Source organism: Mustela lutreola, chromosome 16 (assembly GCF_030435805.1).
Source record: "Mustela lutreola isolate mMusLut2 chromosome 16, mMusLut2.pri, whole genome shotgun sequence".
Classification (NCBI taxonomy): domain Eukaryota; kingdom Metazoa; phylum Chordata; class Mammalia; order Carnivora; family Mustelidae; genus Mustela; species Mustela lutreola.
This window is the reverse complement of record NC_081305.1, coordinates 45,521,156-45,541,375: the sequence shown is the minus strand read 5'-3', so window position 1 is coordinate 45,541,375 and position 20,220 is coordinate 45,521,156. Positions and strand designations below refer to the sequence as shown.

The 20,220-nt window shown below is 47.4% G+C and overlaps 1 protein-coding gene across 4 annotated transcripts in view; it reads right to left on the bottom strand.

The window, feature by feature from the left end:
- The window catches only part of SAMD4B (sterile alpha motif domain containing 4B), a 37,839-nt gene that overhangs the window by 9,293 nt on the left and 8,326 nt on the right, over positions 1 to 20,220 (bottom strand). For 2 of the 4 annotated variants that reach the window (XM_059153542.1, XM_059153543.1), the window contains exons 2-3: positions 14,860 to 15,262; positions 3,801 to 4,271 (exon numbers count right to left, since the gene is read on the bottom strand). In XM_059153542.1, the coding sequence (XP_059009525.1) occupies positions 3,801 to 4,271; positions 14,860 to 15,055 (667 nt within the window). In that variant the 5' untranslated portion in view covers positions 15,056 to 15,262. Of the gene's footprint in view, positions 1 to 3,800; positions 4,272 to 13,618; positions 13,641 to 14,859; positions 15,263 to 20,220 lie in introns of those variants that run through there. The other 2 variants (XM_059153544.1, XM_059153545.1) reach the window with 2 other exon arrangements.

Here is a 20,220-nt window from a genome sequence, read left to right as displayed (position 1 = left end):
CACTTGTTCCTGGAACACTCAAGCTGTCCAACGTCAGGACTTCTGCATTTGCTCTTTCTTCTTGTCTTCCTGATTTTAGCAGCTGGCTCCCAAAAATCTGATCTCCAGCAAGCATCATCTCTTCCAAGGCCTTCCCTGAGTGGCTGCCCTCCAGCAATCTTGGTTACTCTATCGTATGACTCTTACTTGTCTTCCTTACAGTACCTACCCACAACCTGGAATGACTTCACCTAGTTCATTGTTTACATGCTTATTAACTGTACACCCCTGCTACAATATGAGATCTGTGACAGCAGGGACTTGTCCTATCTTAAAGATCACTGCAGCCTCAGTAATTATAGTGGGGCGTGGGCCGGAGGAGCTGCTTCGTTAGTATTTGTAAAGCAAATGAATGAATGGAATATATAAACTGCTTCTTCAACATCTCTATCATTGGGCCTCACGACCTCCCAAAGATTTTTCCTGTACTGAGCTAAAATCAGCTACCCATAAGGCCCAGTAACTCAGGGCGAATCCAGGCTGTCTTCCACAAGGTGTTTCATATTCTCCATCTGTCCCATTCCTGAGGTAAGAAAAGGGTTCCTACTTGATTTTAACCATCCTCAGGAGAGTGCAAGTTCCGAGTTCCAGACCTTTCCATGTAACTACTCCCTTTGCAGAACTCATTGCTCTTCCACCCTTTCCTGCCGGCCACCTTGTCTTCACTCCTCACTCAAGTGTTAGCTCTTCTGTGACTTCTCCCTCTGCACTTGTGAGGGCCCTGTGTTACTGCCTCAAGCCTAGCAGTAGCCTCCACCACCAGCCTGCCTCTTGCACTGGACTCTGGGCTCATGTGTATTAGGGCCACATTCTGGGAGGCCTTGAAGGTAGGGTGAAGCTTTTCAATTGCAAGCAGTTGCAGGAATAACAACCTTGCTCAATCATTTCTGCATCACCAGGATCAGGTGCAGGGCGTGATACACAAGAGCCCTCAGATTCATAAAAGCTTAAAGGAGGGCACCCATGGTCCATCCTAAGGGTGTTAAGGGTGCCTCTGAGCTTGACACATGGAATTCAAAAGTACCCAAAGTCAAATAAAAAGACAGGGACACAAAGCCAAAAAGCCTCACCCTGTGTAGGTGAGAACATCAATACTCAGAGAACAGAAGCACTTTGCCCCAGTTGCCAGAGGGAGTTGGGAGGCAGCTACAGAAAAACCATAGCCTTGTTCCTGATGGAAAGGCTGGGATTCCTGCCAGTGCTCCACTGAAACTCAACCCAGGAAGAACAACCAGTCTGGTACAGGCCCCAGACCACGTTCCTTCATCTGCGACAGTCTATGCTCCTAGCCAGGAAATCACCTGAAGGACAGGGCAGTGCACTGATCCATACCCTCAGGCCAGCCTCCACCTCTGCCTGTGACCTCTGGGGTCCTCTTTTCATGGCTTCTCCCAAGGGCCTGGATTCCCAGAAATGGCACCTTTTGGGCCCCATGGGACTCGGTATAGGCTTTTTTTTTTTCTTTTTGCCTGTCTTGGTGCCCATGGCTTCCTTTTCCTCCCTTCTCAGTGAAGGAGGAGGCAGGAAATTATCCTGATTAGATCGTGCAGTTCCTGAGGAGCCCTGCTTGACCAGGGACTGGGGTGGAGGCCGGCCACAGCATGTATAAAAACAGGAATGCCGGCTGGAGATCCAGGACTTCACTCTCTCTCCAAGAAACCCTGGTCTGTCCTTGGCAGCACCCCAAACCCACCCTGCTTGCCCTTACAGGCCAATCCTTGCTCCCCACTCAAAAATATTTTAATGGTTTCCGGTTTCCTGCAACTGCTTGAAATCGAAAAGCTTCATCCTATCCTTCAAGGCCCCCCAGAATGTGGCCCTAATATACTGAGATCTGGGAGTCAAGACAGACCTGCACTAAAATTCTGGCTCCACCACCTATTAATTTTATGATCCTGGGAAAATTACTGCCTCCATTTCCAAGTAATGTCCTTGGCAAAGGGATAGGCACGCAGTAAACATGAATGTCTGTGACTGTTATTACTCATTTAAACCCTTGCATCTCTCCATCCCAGCCAGACATCTGCACACTCCAATTTGCCACCCCTGTGTCTTCATTTCATGCTGTGTCCTCTACCTGGAATGCCCAATTCCTTTTTCTCTTCTGGTTCAACCCCTCTATCTGACGTTGCTCCAGCTTAGTCCTTTAATAGCTGCTGTGCCCCACTGGGACATTGTGGGGAGGAAGAAATATATGGATACCCCCTCCCCTCGATGAGGTCTAAGTGTCTATGGGAGGGTCACTTTTACATGGAAGTAATGTAGCATAGTAGTTACAAGTATGAGCTGTGGAGCCAGACTGCCTGGACTTAAATTCTGGCTATACCACCTGGGACAGGTGACTTTTCTATGACTCAGCCCAAGAACTTATTTGTGTAAATTTCTCAGAACACCTTTTGAAAAAGACTAAATGTTCAATAATCTGAGCTAGAATTATCTTTATTAATGTATTTCCCAATTTGGACCCAGAAACTATGATGCTCTAAGACTATAAAACATGGTCTAACATACTTTGTGTTGCCAGAAGTGCCAAAAATGCTTTCCTATCCCTCTACTTCCTGCGATCCTTACCAGCACTTGGGAGGAGACAAGTAGCTAGGACATCCATATGAAACTGGGGGAAGAAAGGAGCTCAGAGCACGAAGGGCGTGTACCAGGTGCCACCAGGAGACCCAGGTTCACTTCACCTACTGGCATGGATGACATTTCACTGCCACTCTCTCTTGGCTTGCTTTAAGCACTACCAGCCAGCCAAAGGGGACCAGCCATGCTGAGGTTAAATCTTAGAAACCTCTCACACCTGGAGTCACGTCATACTACCTCACCACACCTTGGAAATGCCACATTCCCCTTATCCTGTTCATTTCAACTAGTATTTCAAAAACTCACCAGCTCCTCCTGCTCACCCTAGCCTCTGGGGTGCTTACCAACATAGCCCTTCCAGACCATTTAGCTGGAGAACAGAGTAGTCACCAGGGGCAGACTCTGGTGTCAGACTGCTGGGTCTGAACTTCGGACCATTTTACTACTTGCTCTGTGTATAACCTTGTCATTTCTAGAATGAGGCTGATGATAAAGTTGTGACAAGGATTAAGTGAGATATGTCAGTAAAGCGCTTACAACACAGTCAACACTCAACAATGTTACCTGCTATCACTAATATCTTACAGTGTGACTTATATCTTACATAAACAGGCTTACAAACAGATTTCTCAGAAACAATGCTGCTAGCTGAAGCCATAAACACAAATCCACAATGTCTTAGCTGGAAGGGACCTTAGATTACATCTAGTAACTCAATGCTTTCAGAGGCCTAGCAGGTATCAGACATGCCCCAAAGAAGTCATTAGGGGCACAGGCCAACTGGGGCACATGTACAGGGTCTTAAGGTGAGGGAACACAATATTCGGCCATCTTATTGTTGCTACAGGATTACAGGACTTGAGTTGCCGGACTTTTTAAACAATTTTAAGAGAAACTGAAATCTGGATTTTTAGGGGAAAATTACCAATTTCTTATGTCACCAAATTTATTTTAAAACATAATAAGACAAAAGCAAAGATTCACTGAGTTTGGGCTCAACAAGACATGTCTGTAGGTCAGACATGGCTCCTGGAATGGCAGTTCACAAGCTCTGCACAGCCTCATAAAGCTGAGGTCCAGAGAGATTATGTGACTTGCTCAAGGCCAAAGAACGAGTGAAGAGCCCAGTTTGACCTTTTTCAAGTAGGCATGGCCTCCTGGGACCCTCACTCCCTCACCTGCATTTGCGTTGCTCCCAATACTGTTGATGGCTGGCGGCACTGAGCTGGATGGGTGGAAGGGCACGTGTCCATTTTCCCGGGGTGGCTTGTCCTGCCAGCCTGGCCCTGCCTCCCCAGGGCCCAGCTCTGCAGGGCTCCCCCACTCATCCGAGCCTTGGCGTGAGTGGTAGGTAGGCTCAGGCCGGGTGCGGAAGCCACTAGCCAGCCGTTCTTCCAGGTGGCTCAGCCAGAGGGCCAGTGCATTGCGGTCCTCCAGTGTGGTGGCCGGGTGGATGAGGGCATAAGAGAGCAGCTGGCGGCTCTCCTCGATGAAGGCATTGCTCTCGATCGAGTAGGCCAGCACTTTCTGCAGCAGCCTCATGTACTCCGACTTGGCCTCCGTGTTGCCTGGCTGAAGTAGGGGCAGGTGGGACAGCAGGAGGGATACCACCTTCTCTTTGGACTCCTGCTGCCACTGGCTGACGATGGCTGCAGAGGGGACAAAAGGGAATGTCAGGGAAGACAGGGTGGGGGACTCTCTATAGATCCAGGAGTACTACCTACAGTCTGCTCCCTCAGCTCCAATCTCCTCTCCCTTCCCCCTTCAAGACCCCTGAGCTTATCCTTCATACTGATGAGACCTATTACCAGAGTAATTTTTCCTGGTTCCATCACTCCTACTCTCCAACACCTGCTGTGGCTCCCCATCAGCCAAACTTGCTACTCTGGAATCTGAGCTCCTCCTGCTGTCCCCAGGCCTGCCCTTCTTCCTGTATCCCTGTTTGTTATCTTCATGGCCTCTACCCACACTCCCTTTCCCCCAGCAAAAGAGCCTCCTCCTTCCTTGAAAGGGGAATGACACTGGAATATGATGGTTAACAGTTTGGGCTCTGGAATCAGACAGTCTAGACTCTCCCAACTTACTAGCTAGACTCTGGGAAAGTCACCTTGAACCTCAGTGAGCAGTGATCTCCTCACTGAAAAGTTTTGAGATAATTATAGTACTCAGTTCACAATGCTGTTCTGAGATCCACTGAGCTAATAAAGAAAGGAAATGGCCAGGCACATAGAAAGAATGTATTTACTAAATGCTTGCTGTTTATTTATATTTTAAAGATTTATTTATTTATTTGAGAGAGAGAGAGAGAGAGAGAGAGCAGGGAGCCTGACGTGGAGCTCGATCCCAGGACTCTGGGATCATGACCTGAGCAGAAGGCAGATGCTTAACCAACTGAGCCAACCAGGCACTGCAGCTTGCTGGTTTTTTTTTTTTTTTTAAATTAAAAAAAAATTTTCCCCTCCAATTGGTACCATTCACCAAGATGGATTTCTCTTCCTAAAAGTACAGCAAGGTGTCATGTTCCTGACCAGGAGCTCACAATGCAGGGCTTGATCCCGGGGCTCCAGGATCATGACATGAGCTGAAGGCAGATTAACCAACTGAGCCACCCAGGCGCCCAAATTCTGGATTGCCTAAACCTGCTCTCTTCCAGGAAGCGTGCCTGGCTGCTCCATGCCACAGTGATCTGGTGACATCGTTTTCCCATCCCACAGTGTGACAGCCTAATAAGTCTGTCTGTGGAGATGAGCCAGGTTTCCCCTCTTGACCCAGAAGGGGACTCCCAAGGAATAAGACCACTGCCTGGCCACATAAAGGAGGCCTTGGGAATGAACTGTTTGTTATAGATCTGTCCTCTGTGAAGACCTTGTTACCCCTGCCTTAACTTTAACTCTCCAGTGGAGTAGAGGATAGGAGAAAATGCTGCCAGGGCAAAGGAAAGGGACAAAGAATACCAACCAATACTTGAGAAAAGAGATAATGATCAAGGACTAGGGCCAACTATGTCCTCCCTCTTGGGCAACTGAACTCAGACCTGTAGCCACAGTGATGATTTGCAAACACCTAACATGGGCGTTTTGAGAGATGACCTACTGGGCTATTGGTAAGGTCCTGGGAAGGTGTGAAGGAACTGGATCTAACCTGACAGAGAGAGGACCCTAGAGGGGTGAGTGATGAAAAAGAATAGGCAGAGATATGGCTATGTCTGTCCTCTCCCAGGTATTGACCATGTTACTCTGGGCAAATGTAGAACTTCACTAAGCTTTACTTTATCTCCCAAGTGGGGGTCAGAATCATTCCTACCTGGCATAGCTACTACTAACTACTATGAATTAAAGTGAGCATAAAGTAGAGCATAAAGTAGGTCCTCAGCAAATATTAGCTACCCTATCATCACAGTTATTATATTTTACTGTGGCTCCTTCTTTTCAAATACCCACAGAGATTCTAAAGCCACATGCCCACTCCTGGTCCTGGAAATGGAGAGGCTGGGAATGGGCATATACTATATAAGGAGAGCCTCAGAATTCTAGGCATCTGGATTTCAAGGGATCCCCAATCTGGATCGCTCTGCATCTGACAGGCTCAACCCAACTTCCTAAAGGCTTAAGATTCCAAGGACCACTGGTCTCTGCAAAGGGAGTCTTGCATAAAAACATGAGAAACAACCCCTCACACCTCCCTTTGTCTTAATGACCTGTGTGGAAATCTATGATTTAGGAATTCACATTTATTTCTAATTCTGGGGGTGTCCCTGGGGGTGTCTAGGTGGCTCAGTCATTAAGTGTCTACCTTCAGCTCAGGTCATGATCTCAGGGTCCTGGGATGGAGCCCCATGGCAGGTTTCCTGCTCAGCTGGGGGTCTGCTTCTCCCTCTCCCTCTGAGTCTCCCCTCTGCTTGTGCTCTTGCTCTCTCTCAAATAAATAAAAACTTCAGGGAAAAAAAAAAGATTTCTAATTCTGCTTAAATCTGTAGCTTTATGAAAATGAAACACACAACTCCCAACTCCTGGCCATATAACTAACTACTCATTCTCTTGGCCTGGGACTCTCTGCTCTAAGCTTCCTAGAGAGCCCCAGGGATTCATACATTTAAGCAGAGTTATCAATTCCTACTATGACCATAGTACTGGCCAAAATAGAACAGTAATACTACACAGTAACAGTAATAATGGATAGCACTTACTGAGTATTTACTATATACCAGACACTATGCTAAGAACCTCAAATCAACCCTCCTTTAACATCCCACCTTATAAATGAGGGACTAGATTTCAGTGACAGAACCATGATCTGAACCCAGGTCTGTCAGCCTCTAGAACTGGGAGGAACTTTTACGTATAACATTGTACTAGCTCTCCAATGCCAAGTCTCTTGTTCTCCACCCTGGCTTTCTAGATCTCATGCATGACTTACCACTCAAAGCTAGGAAAACTCATCTCTCTGTCTTCTCTTGAACCAGCACCCCATGACTACAAGGCTGATTCTTAGGTCATCTCTAACATCTAAGGATGTTTCCAAGGTGGGACAGGCCTTCCTGATTTCAGGAAGCCTTCACTTTTCCCACCCTTCTACCTCCTTCATCTGGCACTTGATCACATAGGGACAAATACCCTGGCACCCCATTTCCCTGACTTAATAAGCCTTGAATTTTTTGCTCTTGATGAGAAGGAAGAAGAAATACAGTGATGAAGATTAGGGACAGAAAGTCAAAGACTTACATCCCAGCTGTGTTATACAGTTGCCTGGCCAATGTGCCTCCTTCTCTGGAAAGGGGGAATTAACAGGGCCACTGAAAGGATTTAGGGAGACAATGTGTGTAAAGCACCTGGCAGGAGTCTACCCACAGTAAGCACTTAGTATGTGACTCAGTGATTGGTGTTTTTCTCCCTTCTCTGGCAGTCAGCCTACCCTTCCAGCCCTACCCTGATGTTCTCAATTGCTGTTGTTTAGGCCTTACAGGGTAGCCAGAGGCATCTGGGACAGAGAGAAGCCTTGTCTAGTTCCTCCCCCACCCCCGAATACTGCCAGGACCCCAGGGCTATGGGACACAGCTTCTCCTCTGGTACTGCCAGGGGACATGACAGAACAGCCCCAAGGGTTGGGCTCAATGAAGGACCTTGTTCTACTACGGAGAAAGGAGAGAGGGGTTTTGGACGACTGGAGGCTGACCCTGGGGAAATGTGTGTTCATGTGTCTGTGCAGCGGTGTGGTGGGGAGGGCGGGCCTCCCATGACTGGGAAGCATCAGTGAGCACTGGAATGGGTCCAAGGAATTTGCGCAGCCTCAGGCCCCTTGGGGTGAGCCCAGCTGGGGCTGCAGATGACGGGTGGGGATGAAACTTCGTTTCCTGCTCTGATCAGAGAAGTCTGGCTCAGAGCTCAGGCACAGCAGGGGCCTAATGAATACCTGCACAACTAAACCCAGATGGCCTCCTGGACGGTAGTGGGGTCTATGTGTGGGTCATGTGCCTCTCGAGGACCCCTGACCTCACGTCACCCTGTCTCATGTCCCAGCAGATATACTGAGTAAGAGTACAGGTTCAAATGAGAACCTGCCTGGATTCTAAATCTACCTCTGCTTCTATGACCCAGGTCAACATAACTGTGGGCCAGTCCTTTAACTTTTCTGAGCCTGGTCTCCTCTTCCGTACAGTAGGGGCAGTAAAAACCCTATGTCACAGGGTTGTTGTAAAGATTCAATGAAACAATCATGCAAAGCACCTGACGTGCGTTAAGTACTCCATGGATTTTAACTATTATTGTCATTGCTCCTGGTTGAGGATTGAGAGCCCACACTGTTTTGGGACTGTGGGGAACAATTAACATAGGAGAGCACATCTGGGACTCCCCCTTAAGATTCCCGACAGGGGTGGGGAATTTCATACAGTTATTTACCAAAAACAGACATGTCTCTGGCTCCTCTGAGCTAGAGGCACAATAAGCAGTGATGAAATTCTGGAGGTGGGCGGATGGGGGAGGGGGCTGGGGAATGCCATGATGCCAATGACTGCTTCTTTTTTTTTTTTAAAGATTTTATTTATTTATTTGTCAGAGAGAGAGCGAGCGAGAGCAAGCACAGGCAGACAGAGTGGAAGGCAGAGTCAGAGGGAGAAGCAGGCTCCCTGCGGAGCAAGGAGCCCGATGTGGGGCTCGATCCCAGGACGCCGGGATCATGACCTGAGCCGAAGGCAGCTGCTTAACCAACTGAGCCACCCAGGCGTCCCCAATGACTGCTTCTTCCCAAGCGGCAAACCTGGATTCTGCAGGCATGGAGAGGATCAGAGAGACTGTGCATGAGTACCCTCCTTGGCCAGGTGACCAGAGCTAAGTAGGTCATGACCCTGGGTCCTGGCAAACCATAGGAGCCAAATATATCTTGGAGACTGCCATAAAAGCAAATCCATTTTTATGTGCTGGGCTGTTGCAACAATCCTGGCAGCCTCAGGCACTCGTCACAGGGGCTGGGGTTCAGCTGCAAACACACCCTACTCTACCTCACCCCAGCTCGCACAAACATGGGGGAGGGACAGGGGGCTCACATTTTTGTTTGATGAACTGTGTCAGTAGAGCTTGAAAGGGGAGGGTGGAGGCATGAGAGCTCAGCTCTGGTGACTCATTCAGCCTCAGCCCCCTCCTGACCTCAGTTTCCCCACCCAGATTCAGTGAGCCAGAGAGGGAGGAGTTTAAACCTGCTGGATATAGGGACTCTGACTCACAGAACAGGAAGAGGAAAGAAAATGCAGGAAATGCGGCCCAGGAAGCTGAAGGACCAGGGGAGGGAAGGGGATTCCAGTTTCCCTGGCTCTACCCTTTTGGTCCAAGTCAGCACCAGGGGTAAAGAGAGGGCCAGGATTACTGTTACAGCTCCAAACAGGCAGGGAAGACAGCACTGGGAAAAGGAACAGGGATGATAGCAGGGGGAAAGCTGAAGCCTCTCTCCTTTCCTGTTCCAGAGACCCTTAGGGTACTACTTCTTTTCTTTTCCTGGGTATTGTTTCAGATTCTGCTTCCATGAAACCAACACTGGCTGCCTGGGCTGGGCCTCTTCCCTAAACCCTCTCAGCTGCTTGAGAGGAAGGAACAGCCCAGACTAGATCCCCCTTCCACAGCCCCAACTCCTCACTCCCCGCAGGCTGCATACCCTCACTACCTTCCTGGGCCCACCTGGAATCAGCACCACTATTAAGACAAGAGGTTCTTCACTGGATGCACACAAGAGCCAACTAGGGACCTTAAAAAACATCAGACTTGCTGGGGATGGGGCCCAGGCCTCAGATTATTATTATTACTTTTTAAAGATTTTATTTGACAGAGAAGAGAGAGCGCACACACCAGGGGAACAGAAGGCAGAGGGAGAGGGAGAAGGAGAAGCAGGCTCGCCAAGCAGGGAACCCGTTGCGGGGCTTGATCCCAGGACCCTGGGATCATGAACTGAGCCGAAGGGAGATGCTTAACGACCGAGCCACCCAGGTGCCCTGTCAGATTATTTTTATAAAGTCCTTGAGTGATTCTGACATGAAGCTATGGTACCCACTTGCCTAGATCAAGCCCTCTGCACTCCCTGCCCTTTCTGGTAGCTCTGCCCCAAACCCAAACCTGAACCCACGGCCTCCTTGGGAGAGCTTAAAGAAGGGGCAGGGTTGGGTGGCTGGGACAGAGTACAAACCCAAAAATGGCAGAGGATCTGCCTCACTGTTCAGCCACCCAGGTCTGAAGGGATCTAAAAAGCTGAAGAGTTTCAGACCCTGTAAGAGGCAGCTCTTCCCTGGGGATTGGTGTACCAACTGAACTCATGATTTGATCTGTGGGGTAAGTGTTGATCTATTCTTTTAGAAGAATGTGCTGGGCTCCCAAACAAAGAACGTAATATGCTTGGCTGCGGCTTTGGTGAGTTACTTCAGAGCTAACTTCAGAGTAACTTCAGAGCCCAACACTTGGACAGTATCTAGAACAACCTTCTTACGGTTCAGATACAAGTTCCCTGGGCTCAAGAGGGGTGGAGCTGGTCCAACGCACGAGAGTTGTTAGTGGCAGAGATGGAACTAGAACTCCTGGATGTCCTGATTCCTATTCTCAAGTCCCATGACAAATGATTAATCCAACAGGGCATCATTTCTCAAGACTCCTGGTCAGCAGAACCTGGGTATGTGCTCCCAGGCCCATATCCTCAGGATTCTGATTTGGTGGGTCTGGGTTGGTGGGAGGAGCTGGATTTTAACAGTCACAACCCTTTACCGGGTGAGATGGATGATGATGCAAGTTTGGGAAACAGAGGGAATGGGAAGGCCATAATGAACACCGGGAAAGAAAAAGGAAGAGGGTGCACAGTTCCTCCCATAAGGCAGGCCTCTGGGCCCAGGAAGTAGCTCCTTCCCTCACAAATACAGCAAGGCTGGTGTTCTACTTAAGGATGAACCAAGACAGGAGACACAAGCCTCCTTAGTTTTTGAACTACCACGCCTATTAAGAAAGAGGTACATAGGGCGCCTGGGTGGCTCAGTGGGTTAAGCCTCTGCCTTCGGCTCGGGTCATGATCTTGGGGACCTGGGATCGAGTCCCGCGTTGGGCTCTCTGCTCCGCGGGGAGCCTGCTTCCTCCTCTCTCTCTCTCTGCATGCCTCTCTGCCTACTTGTGATCTCTGTCAAATAAATAAATAAAGTCTTAAAAAAAATTAAAAAAAAAAAAAGAGAGAAAAAAAGAGGTACACAAGGGTCTACAGAATTTACCTCTGTGATCAGTTCTCTCTCCTGTCATGCTCTGCTCTAATCCTGGCAGGCTGCCTGCCAACTCTGATATACACCATAGCCCTCCTTCTCTTTTCTCATTCAAAGTTTTCCCTACCTTTCTATCCAAGTACCAGCTTGTTATACTCTCACCATCTGACATGGGACTGTGGCTGAAGACCTAGATTCCTATTTTCATTCACCAGTGAATTCACTCCTCATCAGTTCTCAACCCATTACCCTGCCAAATCCCAGTGCAAACCATCTGGGAAGGGCCTCGGTTCTTGGTGCAAAGTGTACCAAGTCTTTCAAGGCAATGTCGTAAGAGGGAATATTTAACTTATTTATTAATTTTTCAAATATTTATTTATTTATTTATTTATTTATTTATTTAATTATCAGAGAGCAAAGTGAGCATACAAGCAGGGGGAGGAGCAGAGGGGACAGGCAGACTCTGCACTGAGCATGGAGCCTGACCTGGGGTTTAATCCCACAACCCTGAGATCATGACCTGAGTTGAAATCAAGAGTTGAAGGCCTAACCAACTAAGCCACCAGGTGCCCCTAGGGAATATTTTAAATGCACATTACTTCAAACTAGCAGCTCCACAGAATTCTAGGCATTTATCCTAGAGATGCTTAAAGGGTACTCATTACAACACTGTAAGAGCAAGACCAAACATACCATATGGTAAAGCCTAGAGGTCAAGAGCCAAGAGGTCTAAAGTCAAATTTCAGTTCCACCTCTGACGAGTTGTGTGACCCAGGGCAAGTCACTAAACCTCTCCAGACCTTAATCTCATCTATAAAATCAGGGAACAGTAAGACCTACCTTACAGAACTGTTTTGAGGGTTAAATTAGTAATAAAGGTAAAGTATTGCTTGATACCCAGGTAGGGCTCCATAAATTTACCTATTCTACGTATTCTTGCTATTATGCAGCCATCAATAATGAAGGATTATATATATACATACATACAACTGGAATATGAGATCTCCAAGTTATACTGTTAAACGAAACTGGTTAATATGCACAGTGTTCCACTCTATGTGTTAAAATGATCAAAACAGAGGCGCCTGGGTGGCTCAGTGGGTTAAAGCCTCTGCCTTCGGCTCAGGTCATGATTCTGGAATCGAGCCCTGCATCAGGCTCTCTGCTCGGCGGGGAGCCTGCTTCCCTTCCTCTCTGCCTATTTGTGATCTCTGTCTGTCAAATAAATAAATAAAATCTTTAAAAAAAAAAAAAAAGATCAAAACAGGGTGCCTGGGGGGCGCCTGGGTAGCTCAGTGGGTTAAAGCCTCTGCCTTCGGCTCAGGTCTTGATCCCAGGGTCCTGGTATCGAGCCCCGCATGGGGCTCTCTGCTCAGCAGGGAGCCTGCTTCCTCCTCTGTCTCTGCCTGCCTCTCTGCCTACTTGGGATCTCTGTCTGTCAAATAAATAAATAAAATCTTTAAAACAACAACAACAACAACAACAACAACAAAAAACAGGGTGCCTGGGTGGCTTAGTGGGTTAAAGCCTCTGCCTTCAGATCAGGTCATGATCCTGAGGTCCTGGGATCGAGCCCCACATCAGGCTCTCTGCTCAGCAAGGAGCCTGCCTCCCTCTCCCTCTCTCTCTCTGCCTGCCTCTCTGCCTACTTGTGATCTCAGTCAAATAAATAAATAAAATCTTTAAAAAATAAAATAAAATAAAATGATCAAAACAATGAACAAACTGAAGGGAGAGTATGAATGTATTCATACATGCACAGAATATCTCACAGAACATACACCAACTGGGAATGTGGAAGTATGGAAGGGAGGAGACCTCACTTTTTACCTTTCATATGGTCTGATTTTATAAGTTTTGAAAACACAGAAATTAAACATGCTCTAATAAGAAAACAGAATAAACACCACTGATGGTTCTGATATACAGACAAGATTGGCACCCAGTGCTCACTCAACTGCTTGGTCAGGATGGGATGGGAGGGATGTGTGCCAAAGCTGCAAAAGAAAATGGCCTGCCCCAAAGGAGCCCTCCTCTGGGGGCAGGGCCATACTGCAACCAAGAACTCCTGCTATAGAGCAGAGAGGAGCCTTCCCTGGTGGGGATGGGGGAGGGGTTGAGCTCTGAGCCTGCTGCAACCTTGCTAGGTTCTTGCTCTCACTCATACTGGATTTAAGCCAGTATGACTCCTGGCCTAGGAGCCCCCTCTAACCACCCTATAACCATGGTGCTTCTGTGACTTGGTACACAAAAATTCAGAAAAATAAAGGTGACTGTTACCAAGGCAGATGGACCTGGGGAGATGAGGGAAGCTAGGCAACTCTGTGGCTCCCCAGTCCCAATCTTAGCAGTCCACTGTGGATTTCCTCACCTATAAAATGAGGATATAACAGTACCTATTTCATGGGGTTGTTGTTAGGACTAAATGAATTACTGACAATAAAAACCATTTACATTTATTAAGCGTTTACTACATGCCAGATACTGTTCTCAGAGTTCACAACTACCCTAGAAGGTAAGCACAGTTATGGTCTTGATTTTAAAGATGAAGAAAAAAAGGCTCAGAAAGATTAAGTTACTTCGTTATATCACAAATGACAGAACTGGGACTTAAACCCAGACAGTCTGACTCTAGAGCCACCAAAGACTGCTTTCAAAGTTAGTATACAAGGCAGTACTTGGCTTGTTTTAAGGGCTTGACATGAACCATTATCATGGGGAAGAAGGTGGGAACTGACGCAGAGCCCCGAGGTGCCCTCCTCAGTCCCCAGTTAGCTTTCAGGTAGTACGACTTGCCGTCTTCTCTGGCCTCCATCTCTCTCTCACCCATCGCTGAGGTCAACAGCTCTCCAACTAGCCCTGTGGAGGCCCAGAGGCCAGAGTGTCCCCTGAGAGGATTCTCTGGCCTGACTCTTGTCTACAACTGGGGGTCTTGGGACAGACAGTTTTATAGACGCCTGGCTCAGCCATCCCAACACCAACCTCATGGGACACAGAGTATCTCTCTACTAAGTGCTGAGGGAACTGATAGGGACCATATCTAAACTCAAAACTCTCTTGAAGCTGTTTATCCCTTAAGTCCAACTTACCTTTGGGAGTAAAGAAAAGTTTAAGATGACTAGTAAATTTTGGAAGAATTCTAAAATTCCCTCCTAGCTCTGCATCCTGAAGCTTGAGAAATGAATTATTTGCTCAGCTTCCAAATCCTTTCACAGTAATGACTTTAGTCTCTTCCTCTGTCACCTAGACAAGCCACCTATGTAACTCTTCCTCTGCCAAGGGATGTTCCCAGTTTGCACTGTCCTCCCCAGGAAGCCCCACATCTCAGTACATCTGGCAACAACATAGCCCCAAGAGACCTATGATGATGATTTGGGAGGTCAGGGACTCCCTACCCATCAACAAGCTCAGAACCCACATTCCTCAGCACCACTGTGGGGGTGGGCCTCCTCCACTATCTGACATCAGCTCTTGTTCCAGGTCTCCCTTCCACTGTGTTGTCTCTAGGGGTGGAGACTCACCAGCACTGTTGGCCTCCGACTCCAGCAGGTGGATGTCATTGCAGTCCGCTAGCGAGTGCTCCAGGCAGAGCTGCAGGAAGCGGGCCTGGGTGCGAGTGACCCGCTTCAGAAGTGACAGCAGGGCCACCGTCTGCTCACACTCATTCCAGCCCTTGAACCAACCAGCGAGGATGCCCACCTGGTCTCGGAACATCATGGTGCCGGGCCTGGGGCCACGGTGGGGGGGACGGCGGTGGCGAGGGCCAGCGCCGTCACATGGTCTCGGCTCGGGACTCCTGTTACCTCTCTCCTGAGGGCCAGGGCTTGAGGACGTTCCCTGGTGCGGCGGCAACGGGCAGTGGGGGGAGGATGAAACCTGCTCACATCGGGGCAGGTCTTGGTCCAGCCACACCTCTCCAGGCTCCTAGAAAAGGAAGTAAGGGGGTCAGACAGAATGAAAGGGCTGAACTGGTGTGGTTAGTGCTGGCTGAGGGGGTAAGGAGGCTTCATGCCTTCCTTTTTCAGGGTTTCTGCTCTGCTGAGTCCCCGGGGAGAAAGATGGAAGCCAATTACCAGATAAAAAACCAATTTTCCTTCTAATCTACAGATTCAGAGAAAAAGCTTGATTGGGATTCAGAGAGACTAAGGAGAAAATGTTGCCCAGCAAGCCTCACTGTCACAGGGCCAAAGGAAGCAGAGTAAGTTGGTAGGATTTTCCGGAGATGGGAAATAGGAGAGGCTGCACACTATAGGGAAAGATCTAAATTAATGGAGACCTGGTCCCAGGTGACACATGACCCCCAGCACATGTCTTGACCTTGCTGGTCTCTGGCCACCTCTTCTGAGAGTGGGAAAGAGTGATGGCTCACCTGGTAAGAGGACTACATGCAGTTTATATTATTTCAATCTAAGCCTCACAAAGCAAAGATGTGAGTGGACAATGTAAGTGGTGATCCCAGTGCAGATCTCGAGTATGCAGATAGCTAACTGATCAGTAACTGCCTCAGTGTCGTGGGTACAGGGACGGACAAAGTCTTTTTCAAAGATTTCCAACAGGCTGGGGGATCTCACCTCCTTCAACCCAGCTCTGTCACTCTGAGAAAGGTGTACCTCTGATCTCTAAGCTCTCACTCATCTCTGCTCTGAGGTGAGTCTCCCCCAGATTTCTTCATTCCCCTGAAGATTACTCCTGACCCAAGTCCTCTGGGTTGGTAAGTCCCCTTGGTTCCCAAAGACTCCAGACTGTCATCCAGACTCCTAAGAGCACAGAGGATACCAACCTGAGAGGGGTTACATCCAAAGTAAAAAAACTCCCGAGAGGGGAGCCTGGGTGGCTCAGTGCATTAAAGCCTCTGCCTTCGGCTCAGGTCATGATCCCAGGGTTCTGGGATAGAGCCTTACATCGGGTTCTCTGCTCAGCAGAGAGCCTGCTTCTTCCTCTCTCTCTATGTGCTTCTCTGACTACTTGTGATCTCCCTGTCAAATAGATAAATAAAATCTTAAAGAAAAAAAAAAAAAAACTCCCAAGCAAGAAAGTGTCCAAATTCTTCTCTCAGACAGGAACTACACAGGAGCAGTGTTAACTGGGCAGACAACAGGCCTATTCTTCAGTTGACTGATTTCTGGACACTACTCTGAAGCCTTTCTCTAAATGTCTTGAGCTCCAGGTCTCCACTCACATTTCCCTGTCTCTCCTGCAACCAGTGCCTTGGCTCTATCCCCAAACCACATTTGGCTCCATCTCCTTCTGGCTGCCAAAGGACTGAGAACTCCACACAAAGACCCACTGAACCTACTGGGCTCAGATCTTAGAGAGCTACTGCCATCTCCCTGAACTTCCATGCTCCTGCTGAGCAGGGCTGTGAGGTCCATCTGAAGATGGCTGTGGTTCACCTGGCAAATCCTCTGTGGGACAACCTGAACAGAGCAAACTGGCCCAGATGTCAATCCTTTTGGATATAAGGAAAAGCACAGGGGAAATGAAATGTGTTCCAAGTTAAACAGATCTCCCAGATACCCTTTTATTTATCTCTACACTCAATGTGGGGATTGAACTCATGACCTCAAGATCGAGATTTGTACACTCTTCTGACTGAGCCAGCCAGGTGTCCCCAGAAATCTTTTTTAAAAGGAAATCAATCGTTGCCTCCTGGCTTAAATCCTCCAATGACTTCCCACTGCACTTAAATGAAACCTAAACTAAACCTGACCATATCTTGGCCTACAGGGCCCTGCAAGACTCCTGTGGCCTCTCCAGCCTCATCTTGTACCAAGATTTCTTATTCCGTGGAATTCTCTTCCTCCAGACCTACTTATGGCTGGCCCCTACTTGTCACTCAGGTTTCAGCTCAAAGTTACTTCCTGAGAGAGCTTCCCTGACCATCCAATCTAAGGAGTCTGTCATATTAATACTATTTCTTCTATATAATTTGACACCCTCAGGTACCATCATCTTATTTTTGTTGTTTCTCTTTCCATCAAAAAGCAAGCTATAGGGTCACCCGGTGCCCAGAACAGTGAATGGCACATAGATGGTGCTCAATATGTATTTGTTGAAAGAATGAGTAAAGATGGTAAGCATGAAAGTCACACTTGAGATTTCTACAGCCTCAGGGCGAGAAGATGATAGAAGGAATGGCCCACTGGATGGTAAACAGATTTAGAAACCTTGTCCCAAGAGAAAAATTTGAAGGCACTAGGGAAATTTCTCCAGGGGAAGAAAAGACTCAGAAAGAATGGCATAACTGACTTCGAATATCTGAAGGGGTAGCACACAGAAGAGGAATTAGATTTGTTCTTTTATTCCAGAGGAGAACCAGGGAAAATGGCTGGAAGTCAGAGGTGATATGGGAAATGTAGAGAGTCAAGAAAATTCAGTTCTAGTCTTGCCCCAGACACTGATTCACTTTGATCTTTAAACTAGTCTGCTTCCCTTCCCTGCAATGTGTAAGGAGCCAGACTGGATCAGACACAACAAATGGGTTTTACCTCAGAGGCTAACTCCAAACGACTGGTAGAGGCTCCTTGGAGCACGGTGGTGAGAAGGATCCCAAAGAAATGGAACAACAGGAACAGCCATCAAAGGACAATGATTAATAAACTGGGGACACACCTCACATGATGGGATACTATATGGGATAATAAACTGGGGACACACCTCACACGATGGGATAGCTTTTAAAAACATGCTTGATCCTGATAGCAGAATACAAAAAACACAACAGAACTATATAGTGTTTGATCTTTTAACCACCAACCTACAGGGATGATAAGCTCTGTAGTAATACACACAATACAATCGCATTTTTATAAAAAGATAAAAAGCCACACAAAAACCCTTATATATCTTACAGCATCTATATACGCATGTGTATAAAGAAAAGTGTACAAGGACACACCCTGGGCTGTTCACATTGGTTACCTTGGAGAGAAGAAGGAATTATTAACTTTCTTCATATAACTTTGTAGCATTTCACTAGTTGCAAGTAAACATATATTACTTTTGTAATTTTCAAAAAATTTTATTTGAGAAAGTTTTATGATTGCATTCTACTTCCGGTTCAGTGAGAAAGAACACTTGATTGATTACCAATGTTTGCCCTGGATGCAGGATGGATGAGTGGTAGTTCACATGCCTGAAATAATCAGTTTCCCTTCCCAGCTCCAGCATTTTGTGGCTTTCGGCCCCAAGGAGACAGCAGCTGCCTCAACATAAGGAAGAATTTTAAAATAATATATCTGTCCAAGAAAGGAACTGGCTGCCATGTGAGGAGGTAATAAGCTCCTTGGCTGCTGGAAGTGGTCAAGTGGAGGCTACATGAACATCCCTTGGGAGTGGGAGGGATTCCTTCACTGGGTAGCAACTCATAAGATAGAAGGACATGTTACTATTTCAGAGGGAACATTTGTGACGAGACGTTTGATATGCCAACAGCATTTACGGCAAAAAGATGACCAAATCCACGAACAAGACCAAAGATGTGCACTCTCTTTCCCATAAACTTTTACTGAGTTGTTACTTTTCCTAAGCAACATCACTGTGCCCCCCAAATAAACTGCTGACCAGCTTCTTTCCCCAAATAAGTAATGCTGTGGGAGAGGGCAGGGCCTCAAACATGACACTTAATAGTTATGGCCAGGTTTTGAATGAAGAACGCTGGTGAGGACTACAGTGAGTTGAAAGCACTTACCCTGTCTAAAGGGAGAAGTCACTTATTTTAGTTCTAATCAACTGCTGCCAGGGGGGAATGTGGGCCCAGTATTGTTAGGTTTAGTAGCTCAGGGTTTTTTTTTTTAGTTTTTTGTTTGTTCTTTAAAGAGGAACCAGAAATCAGGATTTTTAAATAAAATTCAGCTATTTTTAAATATTGGAAACAAATTCACATTAAAACAGCAAAAACAAACCACTATCTAAGAAACAAACAAAGCCTGTGGCCTGTAGTCCTCGGAATAGATGGACACAAACTCGGAAAAGACCAAAAGTCCGCTAACTATCCTTCTTTCTCATGCCACCCAGCTGCTCGGGAACATGACTGGCACAGAGAATCTAATGCCCAGCCATGGTTCTGACAATCCTCATTAAACACTAGGGGGTTTAGAGCAACAGTCACTTTTAGGATAGAAGGATGCTGGGTGTTTGGTGTGGATAGTGACTGGAGAGGACTGTATGGCCTTCTTCCATTGAAGGGCCAGAGGTCCCCAGCTACTTCCTGTCCTGGGTGCTTGGTAAGCAATGAGAAGGGAAGGGCTGCGCTGATATGATGGCCAGGAAAGAGGCATCAGCACCGACTACTGCAAGGCACTTTACGGTGATGGATTCTGGTGGATCTGCTTGCCAGACAGCCATTCCCATCTTCTGGTACCTCTGGAAAATTAACTGTCTTCCTTGGCTCCAGGAGGAGACAGAGAAAATCTACTGGCCAAGAAAGTCCTCACTGGATTCCTGCTGGAACTACTGGGGAGAATAAGTTCTCCATTAGAGCTGCTCACATTATGCAACATCTCCTGATGTTACTGGCTGCCACTTCTGCTACCTCATAGTGAGAGCCTGTCTCAGAATGAAGCTGACACAGATGAAAGCAGAGTCAAGAGGTAAGGGGACAAAGAGGGAGCCTTGTTCACATTTGAAGCTCTGGATCAAATCCAGCTAGCGTGAAGCCTCCTCACCTCAAACTCTTCAGTTATATGGACCAATAAATTCCTTTTGGGCTAAGGACAGTTGGCGTTGTGTTTCTATCACCTGAAGTTAGAAGAGCCTTGACTGCTCCCATACAAAAACAGAACTCACCACTACTCTGGTCTTGTATTCATGTGACCAAAAATGACTCTCTCCTTTGAGGCAAGACTCTAGAGGTGGACCCCTATGGCAAAAGCCTCTTGGGA